The sequence below is a fragment of the Petaurus breviceps genome, unplaced genomic scaffold (assembly GCF_028583685.1).
Source record: "Petaurus breviceps papuanus isolate PSGF00001 unplaced genomic scaffold, PetGlider_PUasm1.0 100, whole genome shotgun sequence".
NCBI classification, from domain to species: domain Eukaryota; kingdom Metazoa; phylum Chordata; class Mammalia; order Diprotodontia; family Petauridae; genus Petaurus; species Petaurus breviceps.
Window position 1 is genome coordinate 8,802,579 of NW_027185573.1, and position 14,094 is coordinate 8,816,672.

The following is a 14,094-nucleotide window of genomic DNA, read 5'->3' on the forward strand; positions in this document are numbered from 1 at the left end:
GATTCCAGAAGCTCCTAGTGGACCTGGGATGATGTGGCCAGAGGACTAGGTCCAGGGCGCTCAGGGCTAGGCAGGAGTCAGAAAGAAGAAGGTCTGAGCTTTTGTCTCATGGAGATTGTTGGGTTTTAGTCTCCTCTGGATAGGGTGTGGGGGGCTGTGTCCCAGTGGGGGCTCCAGTCAGCCCCTATGATGAAACTAGTGCAGCTGGGAGCCAGCCCCAGGGAAGATAAATGTGCAGGTCTCCAGTACATAATCCAACATTTCCTCCTCTCTGTTCCCATTATCCAGGGCACTTTGCAGCTGGCTGGGAAATTAGCTGTCAGCATGGTAATTCATGAAGGTCAGCAGAGCACCGACGGTGACCGACCAGTCATGGTTAGCCAGGTGACAGCTTCCAGACCCCGGCCCCTTCCTTATCTGACCCTCTCTCCTCTTCCACAGGAGTGGCTGAGTCGGTTTGGTTACCTGCCCCCGCCAGACCCCGTGACAGGGCAGCTGCAGACCCAGGAGGAGCTGGCCAAGGCCATTGCAGCTATGCAACGATTTGGGGGCTTGGAGGCCACCGGTGTCCTCGGTCAGTACCACCAGGGCTGGGTCAAGGGCCACAGGCTGGGAAGGGGAAGCCAGAAGATGGGAAAGGGAGGTTGGGCTCAGCTGAGATAGTCACCACTCAGCCCAAATTGACTTGATCTCTCTGCCCCGCACATGTCCTTCCCAGACACATCCTAGCGCCTGGATCGTGGAAGCCCCGTAACCACCTGCATGGGTCAGCTCAAAGGCTAGAACTCCTATTTCAGGGGAGTTTTCAGAAGCCTGATTCCATATGATCAGAGATAGAGAGTCGGAAGGGACCTCAGAGACCATTCGGTCCATTGCTACCATTTTACACAGTAGGAAGCCGAGCCCTAGAAAGTTTAAAGAATTGGCCTGAGAACATACAAGTAGTAAGTATTAGAAATGAGATTTGAACCTCACTCAACTGATTCAAGAACCAGTATTCTTTCCACTGTACCCAGGTCACTTTCCTTATCTGCTAGGTTCCAGTCTTGTGCCCCTCAATCACAGTGCACCCAGTTCAAGGTCCTAGAAGCTGACTTTGCCCCTGATGTGTGACCTATTAGAACGTGAGTCCCATGAGGACAGGGACTGTATTTTGCCTTTCTCTCCATCCCCTGCATGTAGGCACCCTTAGGTAGCTAGCACACACAGTACCTGAAGTCAAGAAGACCTGAGTTCAAACCCAGGCTCATAGATAGTTACTAGCTGTATGACTTGTATAAGTCACTTGATCTCCATCTCCCTCAGTTGTCTCATCTGTGAAAGGGGGATAATTATAATGGTATCTACATCCCAGGATTGTTGTGAGGATGAAATGAGATAATAACTGTAAGGCACTTAGCCCAGTGCCTAGCACATAGTAGGCCCTTTTATGTTTGTTTGTTGACTTAGCACAGTACCTCAAAGATAGTGAGCAATTAATAAGTGCTTGTTGACCGACTAACTAACCTGCACATAACTGTGGGATAGAAATCCCCAGGGTAGAGCCATTGGCCTGATGGCCCAGCAGGATGACCTCCCATTAAGAGGATGGAAGGGAGAAAGATACTTCTGCTCATTAAAGGCTCACTTCGACATGCTGCCATGCCAGAATACTGTTAACTGTCATTATTTCTGAGAGCGGAGATGAATCAGGCTGTTCTTGAGCAGCTCATTACCTCCTGCTGCCCTGGTACCCCCTTCTCCTTCCACACCTCCACAACCAGCCTGGAGTTTAGACTGAGGCAAGCTGGACACCCAGCCAGGAAAGCAAGAAAGAGTCCTCCTTTCCCTCAGGTGCACCACAAAAGAGGCAAGATCCTGGGCTCTTAACTCCACTCCTCTCCAAGCTCCTGGCCCCTGCCTCAGTGCTCCCTTCTGCCCCCCTGTAGCAGCCGCCAGTAGAGATGGAGATTCCAGCTACAGACACATTGACACCTTGGCTGTAACATATCACAACCCACCTCTTTTCTTTAACACCACAAAAGCACACACTCCACCAAGAAAGTTTGATATAATCTAAAGGACACTGACTTTGGAGTCATAGGACCTGGATTCAAATCCTGCCTCTGTCACTTACTGCCCATATGACATCAGACAAGATATTTCACTTTCCAGGCCTCCGTTTCCTCATCTGTAAAATAAGGGAATTGACCTAGGTAAACTCAGAGGTCCCTTCCAGCTTCAGATCCAGGATCCCAAGAAGGATTTCAGCAATTCAGGTGATTCCTCCAGTGGGGGAAGCTCCCAACTTCTCCAGGCCTTATTTTTTTTATAAGCAACCATCACCAAAAAAAAAAAAAATCAGTTCTTGGCAGGCAGCCCTTGTGTGGAGCCCTCTGCCCTTAGCCAGACTGGTTCTCAGACCATGCTGGAAGCCTTTCCGGTTTGCAAGGGCCTGCCAGGGCTTGTGCCTCATTGTCAAAGCTTCTAAGAATCATGATGAGGCACTTTTAATTTTTTTTTTCCTGAGACAAAGTTTAATACATACACAGCTTTATGTACAATGAAGCATCACACCATGTAGGGCATTTACTATAATTTTATATATTTGGATACTTTTGAAACACTTCTGGCTACAAAACAGAACATAAAAAAATAAACAGGAATATATTCAATCCTTTAAAATGTGATATGATAAAGCCTGTAAAGTACTATTCTTTTCAATACTTCAAAAGATATTTATGTACATATGCAAATCTATTTCTATACAAGTAACATCACAAAGGATCACACCTCCATATACTTAAAGTATTATCTTGCATAAGACTATTATCATTTTTATACACGTAAGATATTTTTCTAGTTCTATAACAATGCAATTTCTAGTCCAATCAAGGAAATTCAACCACAAAGTTGCCATTGCCCCACAATTAAACATAAACCTACCCCCTTTGTGATGGGGGTGTTTCTGAAAAATTTATCTTCATAAAAATGTCCCAATTAGTGAAAAATCAATGGCTATTGCTCCCTAGCAAAATACGGGAAGCTCAGTATTGAAGTGGAGAGAGTGCCAAGCCTGGAGTCAATAAGACTTATCTTCCTGAGTTCAAATCCAGCCTCAGACACTTACAAGCTGTGTGACCCTGGGCAAGTCACTGTTTGCCTCAGTTTCCTCATCTATAAAATGGGTGGGAGGAGGAAAAGGCAAACCACTCCAGTATCTTTGCCAAGAAAACCACAAATGGGGTCACAGAGAGTTGGATACAACTGAACAACAAACTCAGCAAAATTACTTAGTTCACTAAATTGATATATAGACTATCACTGCAATCAAAGCAAACAAACACACAGTGGTATTTAGATGTAAAATCTAAGGAAAATACAGTAAACAAGAAGGGGAAAGCATTACCAAATATGTATTCTTGGATCACACTCCTTGTTTAGTGTTGTTTTCTCTTTTTTTGTTGTTGTATCTGACTGTTCATGACCCCATTTGGGGTCTTCTTGGCAAAGATGCTGGAGTGGTTTACCATTTCCTTCTGCCCATTTTACAGATGAGGAAACTGAGACAAACAGGGTAAAGTGACTTGCCCAGGGTCACACAGCTAATAAGTGTCTAAGGCCAGATTTGAGCTCAGGTCTTTCTGACTCCAGGCTTGGCACTCTATCTATCTAGCAGCTCATTCATTTAATTTACCATTCATCTATATTCAAGTCATTTTGAGCTTGGAAGAAGACACGTCCAGATTGGCATAGTGCCTCATACCCTCTGATAATATATTCTCTGCCCCAAGATTTCAGGTAACATCTATAAGGATCTTGAATGAGGTAAAGATATCTTAAATACAGTATGGGTTAACATTCCTGAATTGAGCAACCAAGTTCTGGAACACTCCCCTTATCCTGGAGTGAAGCAAAGGGATCTCCTTCCTTCCCCCAGTATTAAGCTTTCCTCAGTGGAGAAGGGTGCCCCTGAGCACTTTGGGTGGATGGGGAGGCCATGGTGTGAACCAAACAAGGGTTAAATTTGGTTATTTTTCTTTATCTATTCACCTAATGAAGGGTCTTTCCCACCCTGTGTCCTGACTTATCACACATCTTTCTAAGAGGCATTTCCCAAGAGTCTGGAAAGAGTTTTAGAGAAAAATATCATTGCTTAATATTTTCAGTCTCGCTATTATCAATCAATCAAAAAAACATTTATTAAATGCCTATTATGTGTATGTGCTAAGATAAGCACTGGGGATATAAAAAGAGTAAAAAGACAGTCCCTGCCCTCAAGGAGCTTACAATATAATGGGGGAAACAACACGCAAACAAATACATACAAGCAAGTTATATACAGGGTAAGTAGGAAATGATTAAGAAAAGTTGGGGAAGCTTTCTTGTAGAAGGTGGGATTTCAGTTGGAACTTAAAGGAACCCAGTGAGGTCAGTAGGCAGAGCAGAGGAGGGAGAGGATCTAGGCATAGGGGCAGCAGAGAGAATATCCAGAATTAAGAGATGGAGTGCCTTGTTTTTGGAATAGCCAGGAGCCCAGAATTTGAACTCACGTCTTCCTGATTCCAAGCCCACTCCTCTATTCACTACTTGACCTACTTGCCTCTGAGCTTAAAGTTGATAGTTTGATATAGTTCTGCCATTCCTGCCTTCTTAGAGAGGAGATTATTCCATACTAGCGTTGGCTGAAGGAGTTGGGTTCCTGGAGAAGGTTGGGGGCACTACCTTCAAGGACTTAAAGAGATGTCATAAGGAAGATGTGGAAGAAAGGAAGGGAGGGACACAAACCACTCAATTTTCTGTGAACTTAAGGATGTCCCTTCCCCTTTTTGGTCCTCAGTTTCCCCATCTGTAAAATGAGAGGATTGGACTAGATGACCTTTAAGGTCTCTGCCCACTCAAAGGCTCTATAAATCCATCCTATGATTCTACCAATGAGTTCTTCATCTCTACGTAAAGAAATATCGACAGATATAGAGATATACTTCTAGGTGAAATCTGTCTTTATAAATAGGGATATTCTCTCCCTTCTGAACGTCCTCAGGGATCCATTGATTTTCTCCAAGGCTCTCTGCTCACCAGGACTCTGACAACTTTATTAGCTTGAAATAAGGTGTCTTCCTTCATACAGAGCCTGTCTTCCTCACTAGCTTTACTGGCTTTGCTTCAGGCCTCTTCAGACCAAAGCTAGGGGCTTCTTCCTGAGGCTGGGGCTTCTCCTTCCCTCCCTCCTGGGAGGGCAGTGAGTGTATCCACTGATGGAATAAAAATAGCTGATGCCCATATAGTGCATACATTATCATCTCACCGGGCTTCGCCACAGCCAAGTGAGGTGGGTCCTATGGGTATTATTTTTATTGGCAGTTAGGTGGCACCATAGTTGATAAAGTGCCGGGCCTGGAGTCAGGAAGACTAGTGTTCCTAAATTCAAATCTGGCCTCAGACTGTCCCTAGCTGTGTGAACCTGGGAAAGTCACTTCACCTTTTGTGCCTTAGTTTCCTCATGTGTAAAATGAGCTGGAGAAGGAAATAGCAAACCATTCCAGTATCTCTGCCAAGAAAACCCCAAATGGAATCACAAAGACACAACAGAAAAAATAAACAGCTGAAATACATGAGTAAATGTGAAGTCCGGTGCCTAGCCTAGGGTCACATAGCTCATAAGTATGCCAAAGCCAGGATTCAAACTCAGGTCTCTCCAACACACAAACACGATTTTCGCTGCCTTTCAAGGATGACCCACCAGCTCCAGAGTTTCTTGACCTACATTGCCAATAGGAAGCTTTGGATTTGCTGGTTGCAGGGAGAGAGGCCTGTAATTGAGACACTTACAACAAGCCAATAGCTCCCCTGACCAATTCCTGCCCACATAGCAGAACGGCTCCTTGTCTGGAGGGACCATCAAAATCATTTCTCTAGGTAAATGCTGAGTCCGCTTTCCTCCAGGAAAAAAGGCAGATCCTTGAATAATAATGAAGCCAGCCATAGAAGTAAAAATAATAAAATAAAAATGACAGCTTACCTTAAGGTCTGAGAAATCCCTTTTCCTCGAAATATCCCTGTGAGAAAGGTCATGCTGAGTATTATTATATCCATTTGACAGAGGAGGTAATTGAGGGTCTGAGAAGTTATATGACTGACCCACTGCCTCTGATGAGCAGCAAAGACAGTATAGAGACAGGGTTCTTGTCTCCCAGTCCAAGGCCTATGTTGCATTCCATTGATAGTCCCACTCCCCCCTCAGCCCCAAGCCAGCTCACCTTCCTTAGTCATGTATTCCTTGTTCAGGTCATTTCCCCTTGATGTCTTCCTTTACAAAAGAAAAAGGAAGTGGGGCAGCTAGGCTAGCTAGACTAAAATGGTGGTTTATTATAAATATCACATTATTCATATCAAGAAAAGGGAAATAGGGGCAGCCACATGGAGAAGTGAATAGAACACCAGCCCTGGAGTCGGGAGGACCTGAGTTCAAATCTGACCTCAGACACTTAACACTTACTAGCCATGTGACCTTGGGCAAGTCACTTAACTCCAATTGCCCTGCCATCCCCCACTCCAAAAAGCTAAATAAATACATAAATAAAATACTTAATTAAAAAAAGGAAGAAACTGGTCTAGATAACCTCTGAGATCTCTCCCAACTTTAAATCTATGCTCACTCCTATGACCTCTGTGAGCCTTGAATTTGGGGGGAAGGGGGTTTGGAGTTAAGTGACTTGCCCAGGGTCACACAGCTAGTAAGTATCTAAGGCCACATTTGAACTCAGGTCCTCCTGACTAGGGCCTGTACTTTATCCACTGGGCTTGATCCTCAGTTTCACTCTATAAATAAGGAGGGTTGGACTCAGTGACCCCAGGTCCCTTTCAATTCTAAATCTATAATGTAGCCAGGCAGTGAAATGAATATCACTCTGGGCCCAGACTCAGGATGTACTGCGTTCAAATCCAGCCTCAGACACTTACTTAATTAGTTGTATGACCCTGGGCAAATCACTTCACCTTTGTTTGCCTAAATGTCCTCATCTGTGAAACGGGAAAATAACACCTCCCTCCCATGGCTGTTATGAGGATCCAATGAGATCATAGTTTTGTGACCCTGGGTAAGTCACTTAACCTCTGTCTACCTTAGTTTTCTCAACTATAAAATGGGGATAATAATAGCAGCTACTTCCCAGGGTTGTTGCTAAAATGAAATCAGATTATATTAGTAAAATACTTTGCAAGCCTAAAAGCACTATATAAATACTAACCATTTACTGTTATGATCCTATGACCTTTATTAGCCTCAGTTTCCCTCTGTAAAATAAGGGGATTATCCTACATGGTCTTTGAGGTCCCTCCTAGCTGTACATCTAGGCTTCTCTGTTCCTACTCCACAGATTTTGATGCCTGGCCCCATCCAATCCCTGGATCTGGGAGCCCAGCGGATTCCTAATTAAATCTCTATCCTTTCCTTCCAAACTTCTCCTAAGCTCCTGCAGGAACAGCCCCAGCCATGGTTCACTGCCTCCTGGTTTGCTGTTGGGGTTTTGCAAAGATGAGGAAGGAAAAAGTTCATTACCCTGCTCCTTGTAAATTGTATCTTTTAATTAATTTGCTTTAAAAGTTGCATTCCAGTGGGCTTTGTTAATACTCTCTCAACATAGACCTTTAGGAAATGATTGCCCTAAGTGCACAGAGTGAACTCCAAGCTCTGTCTGGCTTTGACCTTCCCCAGAAATCTGGGGTGATTAGAGGAAGCAGGGGTCAGGGAACTAGAGAGAGGGGGGACAGGGGTGGGGACAAAGAGGGAGTCAGGCTTCAATGCTGGGGGCCCTGCTTTCCATGAGCTACTCCTGGAGAGTGGGAATGGAAAGGGTATTGAGTCTAGGGGAGGCAACTTGACAGAGAGGATAGAAGGCTTGACCTTGGGGTTAAAAAGATCTGGGTTCAAATACCACCACTGACACTGACTTTCTAGGTGACCACAGGCAAGTCACTTAATCTCTTAGGTGCTGGTTTCACCTTCTTTAAAATGCCTAGAGAACCTTTCTCTCAGAGAGATGTGAATCCATCGATTTGCAAACTTGAAAACACTTTAGAAATGTTCTTTTTTTTTTTTAACTCAGAGGACCAGGGTTCAAATTCCAGTTCTGCCACTTCTGGCCTGTGCAACCCTGAGCTAGTTCATTTTTAGGTCCTCACTGTCCTCTCCTATAAAATGAGAGGACTGGCCTGGAGGATCCCAAAGGTCCCTTGAGCATCTCCTACCCCAGGCGGACCAGACAGGGCTGATGAAGCTTGCAAGGGTGGGTTAGGCTAACTCACTGTGGCACCAAGCACAGGGCTGTCAGTGGTGCAGAACAGACCCCTGTCCTCAGGGCTGTTTTAGCACGCCTGGGCCAGATAGACACGTCAATCCCAGATTGCAAAGGTAAGGGCTAGAATGTTGGAATCTACTCCAGGAAGAAGGGAAGGTGCTCAGGAGAGGGGAAAGGCTGCATGAAGCAAAAGGATAGGGAAAGAACCCCTGAGCCCACACGGGTGGAAAGAGCCAGTTGGGGAACTGAGGAAGTTCCTGGGCTCCTGACCCCTGAGCTCTCCTCCCCACCACCTTCCACATAGATGAGGCCACTCTACAGCTGATGAAGACGCCACGCTGCTCACTGCCAGACCTGGCTATCCCTGGCGCCCGGAGAAAGAGGAACACCCCCGCCCTAACCAAATGGAGCAAGCGAAATCTGTCCTGGAGGTATGTGCATCCTGATGCCAGCCTGGGCTTCTCCTCGGCTGCCCCCTCCCCAAGGAAGGGGGTCTAAGCCACAGCAGGAGACATGGATGGTGGTGTGGTCTTTCATGAGCCCCACTGCCATCTGGGGGCTGGAGGTATCTGTATTTCTCTGTGGGAATGTATCTTCTGGCAACTAGAAGGTGTGATGGATAGAGCACTAGGCCTGGGATCAGGAACAACTGAGTTCAAATCCAGCTTCAGACACTGGTGACCCTGGGCAAGTCATTTAACCTTTGCCTCAGTTTCCTCATCTGTATTAAGGAATAATAATCGCACCTACTTCCCATGGTTACCATAAGGATCAAATAAGACAATATCTGTAAAATGGTGATCATAGTGCTTGGTACATAGTAGATGGTATGTAAATGTTAATTATGATCTATCATCATTATCTGTGCCGTTCCACTTGCATGTCTCTGGGGGTCCATCTTTCTAGTCATGGCCTTACATAGGTGTGGGTATGTGTTTATCTGTGTCCCTGTCTGCATGTCTCTGGGTGTGTCTGTCCAGCCATCTCTGTCCTCAAACCCTCCACCACCAAGCCCTCACAACAGCTGTCCCAGCCTCATCCCGAGGTCACGCATCCCCCTCAGCCCTTTCCTTCCATCCGTCAGACCTTCGAGGCTTCATCAACCCTTCTCTCCTTCTTCTTTCCAGTCACAAAATAAGACATTTCTCACCAAGACTGATCCCTCTGCCTTGTAACTTCAATCTCCCTCCCTCCTTCCTCTTTCAGAACCCTACTCCATCAATCAGCTTCTCTCCTTCAGGCATATTCAATCTCTCCACTGGCTCCTTCCCTTCAGCCTATAAACAAGCTAAGGTTTCTCCAATCCTTAAAAAAAAAAGGGGGGGGTGAGGGGTTGAGGCAGCCAGGAGGTGCAGTGAATAGAGCACTGGCCCTGGAGTCAGAAGGACCTGAGTTCAAATCTGACCTCAGCCACTTGACACACTTACTAGCTGTTTGACTTTGGGCAAGTCACTTAACCCCAATTGCCTTGCCTTCCCTCCTCCAAAAACAATCCCATTGATCCCATTCAACTAACAGCCCAGGTCTCTTCATTCCCTTCACTGACAAAACTTTTAGAAAGGTTGTCTACACCTGATGCCTCCTCTTTCTCACTACCCACTTTCTCCTCAACCCATTGCAAACTGAAACCGGTCTCTCAAAGTTCACTGATGACCCAACCAACAGTTCCAATGTTTTGTTTTGTTTTGTTTAGTCTTTGTCCTCTTTGATCTCTTTGCAGTTTGGGCCCCTGTTGACCACCCACTCCTACCCAATATTCTCTCACCCTTGACTTTACAGATACCATCCTCTCCTGATTCTTTTCTGTAGTACAGTGGAGAGAAAGCTAATTCTAGAATTTGAGGTTCTAGGTCCCACTTCTACCTATTAGACTCTCTTGGGTCTCAGTTCCCTTGCTGTAAAATAAGAGGACTGGACCCAATGGCCTTTGGAATCTTCTCCAGCTCTGAATGGATGATCTTCTTGTAATGTCTGTCTCTATTCCCTATTAGAATGTGAGCTACTTGAGGGCAGGGACTGACTCAACTCCAACATTGTAATCTCCCTATTTACTACTACTGTGCCTGGCTCATAGTGTGTCCTCAATAGGATTGGATTATAATTATTCAATGATGCCTGCTGAAAACATAAGAGGGGTGGGGGTGGAGAGAATGGGATTGACATCTGTCTTCAAAGATGGAAGAAGGCTGAGGCCTGCTCCGCTTGACCTCAGAGGACAAAACTAGGAACCAGGAGGAAGGGAAAGGACACAGAGCCAAGTTTAGGCTCAATGGCTGTTATTCCTAATGTTAAGAGCTACTGCAGTGGAATGAACAGCCTTAGAACTCCTTCTTATTAATAGCTAGCATTTATATAGCACTTTAAGGTTGACACAACACTGTGCAAATATTAAGGATGGCTAGATGGCTCAGGGGATAGAGAGCCAGGCCTGGAGTCAGGAAGACCTGAGTTCAAATTTAGACACAGACACCTAGCTATGTGACCCTGGGCAAGTCACTTAACCCTGTTGGCCTCAATTGTAAAATGAGCCAGAGAAGGAAATGCCAACCTCTCTGGTATCTTTGCCAAGAAAACCCCAAATGGGGTCACAGAGAGTTGGATACCACTCAACAAAGTGCAAATATATCATATTTCATCTTCACAACTACCCTGAGAGGTCGATGCTGCTATTACCCCCATTTTGCAAATGAGAAAACTGAGGGAGACAGAAGTTAACAACCCTGAGAGGCAGGCGCCCCCATTTTACCCCCATTATTACTCCCATTTTGCAAATGAAAAAACTAAAGCTGACAGAAATTAAATGACTTGCCCAGGGACACACAGCTAGGTTGTTTCTGAGGCCAGATTTGAACTCAGGTCTTCTTAAATCCAGGTCCAGTGAACTACCTAGCTCCCTACTATTGCTAGAGGCTTTCAGGCAGAGGCTGAATGATAAATACATGTTGGGTACAATATAGATGAGATTCTTGAGGTCAAGGACTATTTTACCTTTGCCTTCATATCACCATCCCCTGGCGACAGGGCTTGGCCCAGAGCAAGCCTGTAATAAATACTTGGTGATAGGCTAATTGATATATATTGATCAATCGCCCTTCCAACACTCAGACTGGAGGATTTTGTGTCTGTTTTTGTATCTTACCTCCTGCCTTTGGGCAAGGATCCCATCTCATCTAAACTTCATCTCCCCCACAATCCAAATGTATCTTGCAAAGTGATCTCTGTATATAAGGTGGCTTAATAACTGTTGGTTGGTTGAGTGAATGACTGAATGATTGTGTGTGTGTGTGTGTGTGTGTGTGTGTGTGTGTGTGTGTGTGTGTGTGTGTGTGTGTGTGTGTGTGTAGGGCTAGCTCCTTACGACTATAGTAGTTGATTACAAAGGCATTTGGGGCAGGTGAAATTTGCCTTGGAGAATTTGGACCTAGTTTCTTCCCTTGGTGACTTGGGACAGGAAGAAACTAATACTGAATCAGTGAATGTGGTTTCATTTGGGGGAAGTGGGGAGAGAAGGGGGAGGGGAAGGGGAAGGAAGAATCTAAATGTTCTCCAGCCCCATTCCTCCTCTGCAGCCCTTTCTTAGAAGAGAGGCTCAGCCTGGCCTCAAATAATCTCAACTACTTAGACCCCATTGCCTCCTTCCTTAGGATTCAGCACGCCATCCCACAGCCCTTTGTGGGTCAGCCAGTCTTGAAGTTCAAAGTAGCCCCTTGAGACCCTTTTCCTCTGAGTGTCTCCTCAGGCCTCAGACCTTTGAAGATTCCTGGCTTCCCAGCATAGGTTCCCTCAGGCCACAGCCCTCCCACGGTATCTGCCAAATGATGACTGCACAGGCCTGACTGAGACCCTTGGAAGCCAACACATTCATTAGGTGTAGCTGCATTAAATTAATCTGGAAATGGAAAACTTTGAGTGAAAGCCAGAGGAAGGACAGAGCAGGCAATCATCCAAAGGTGTCAGGAAGCAGCTTATTAAGGCCAGGCCTGATTCCCTTCCCACCTGGAGGAGACTCCACCCCTGAGAGGGGAAGGGGCCTCTGATAGAAAGTGATCCATGGATCAAGGGAGGCCTGCTCTGTGGAAGGACCCTGGGGCAATAGGCACTGCGCAAGTGAGCTCAGGTCCCAGCTGTGCCACTACCTTGCTTTATGCTGGCCTTATTTTCTTCATCCATACAATGGGAGAGTTGGACTGGAATGGTCTTCATGGTCCCTTCCAGCTCCAAAATCTTATTAGCTCTTTCCCAGTGCCTAAGACCATGGAAACTCAGCCTCTTTGGTTCAGTAGAAAGAGAGCTGGACCTGACTTCAAATCCTGACTGCCATTTACTACCTGTGTGACTTGGGGAGAATCATCTAACCTCTCTGGCCTTCAGTTTCCTCAACTATAAAATGAGGGGTATTGAACTGATCAAAACTCCCTTCCAACTCTAAACCTATGATCCTCTTAGGAAGAGAATGAATGAATAGGCATTTATTAAACATATTATGTATCAGATGCTGTACTTGGCACTAAGCAGACAAATACAAGCAAACAAGATAGTCCTGCCCTCAGAAAGTTTACATTCTAATAGAAGAAGACATCACATTTAGAAGAGTGGTAGCCAAAGAGGAGTGTTTTGGACCAGGAGGTCAGAGGAATTGAAGTCATTGGGTCACTGATTAATATGACCCAATGGGATGTTCTGCCTCAGGAATTAAAGTTTCCCCTCATTAGAGGGGGAACAGATTCTCCTTCATTGCCCAAAGAGCAAAGTTTATAATGGAAAGAATATTGAATTTGGAGTCTGAGGACCGGGGTAAAATCTGGCTCTGCCCCTTAGCCCCTGGGTGAAAGGTAGACTAAATGAATAACCCCATGAAACCTCAGTCACAGACGCAGGATACCACTCATCCCTCCTTGTGCTCATGCCCAGATTAATAAGAAATATGGATTTCACAGATTTCTAGATGATTACAGATGAAAGAAACTTTAGAAATCATCTTTCTCTTTTTTATTTCTTAAATGATATTTTATCTTTTCCCCCAACTACATGCTGACAATTTCTAACTTTTTTTTAAAGTTTTGAATTCTAAATTCTATGCCTTCCCTTTCCCCTCCCTGAGACAATCCAACGTAGGTAAATGAAGAATTTAGGACCAAACTATAGAGAAAGCATTAGGAAATGTAAAATGGATCATTTTGATTGTATAAAATCAAAAGAAATCATCTTTCTGGTGAACCTAATTGACCAAGTTTTTCCAGGGTCCTCTTCTGCTCCCTCTACATAGTCTTATTCCCTGATACCTCTTTGCACACACTCTCAGCCCTGCTTGAGGAGAATAAAGCTTTGTCGGGGCATTTACAGGACGTTTATGGCATCCGGATATTTCTCTGTCCCAGAATCACAGCATCTCAGAGCTGTAGGGCACCTCAGCCACTGCCCAGGACAAACAGCACTTGAATCTGAATCCCTTCCACAACCTTCTCTTAGGAGAGGTCATCCAGCCTCTGCTGGAAGACTTCCAGAGAATGGGAATGCACTTCCTCCAGCCCACTCTGCTGGTGATCAGCCCCAAGTGTCGGGAAGTGTTTCCTTACATTGGAAGTTTCTTCCTGTTATCCCTAGTTCTGTCCAGAGTACCAGTCTGGTTCTTTATCCACATTAGACAACAAGGTATAGTGGAAATAGCCCTTGATTTGGAGTCACAGGACCTGAGTTCAAAACTTCCCTCTGCCTGTTACTACTCATTTGACTTTGGGCAAGTCATCATACCTCTCTGGGTCTCAGTTTGCTCAAGTGGGTTTGGACTTTAGATGACATCTAAAGTCCCATCTTG

The 14,094-nt window shown here is 45.3% G+C and overlaps 1 protein-coding gene across 1 annotated transcript in view; it reads left to right on the forward strand.

Annotated features, from left to right (window-relative positions):
- Positions 1 to 14,094, forward strand: part of LOC138175305 (matrix metalloproteinase-17-like) — a 66,020-nt gene that overhangs the window by 31,621 nt on the left and 20,305 nt on the right. The window contains exons 2-3 of the mRNA XM_069106031.1: positions 442 to 574; positions 8,584 to 8,710. Coding sequence (XP_068962132.1) covers positions 442 to 574; positions 8,584 to 8,710 — 260 coding nt within the window. The remainder of the gene's footprint in view (positions 1 to 441; positions 575 to 8,583; positions 8,711 to 14,094) is intronic.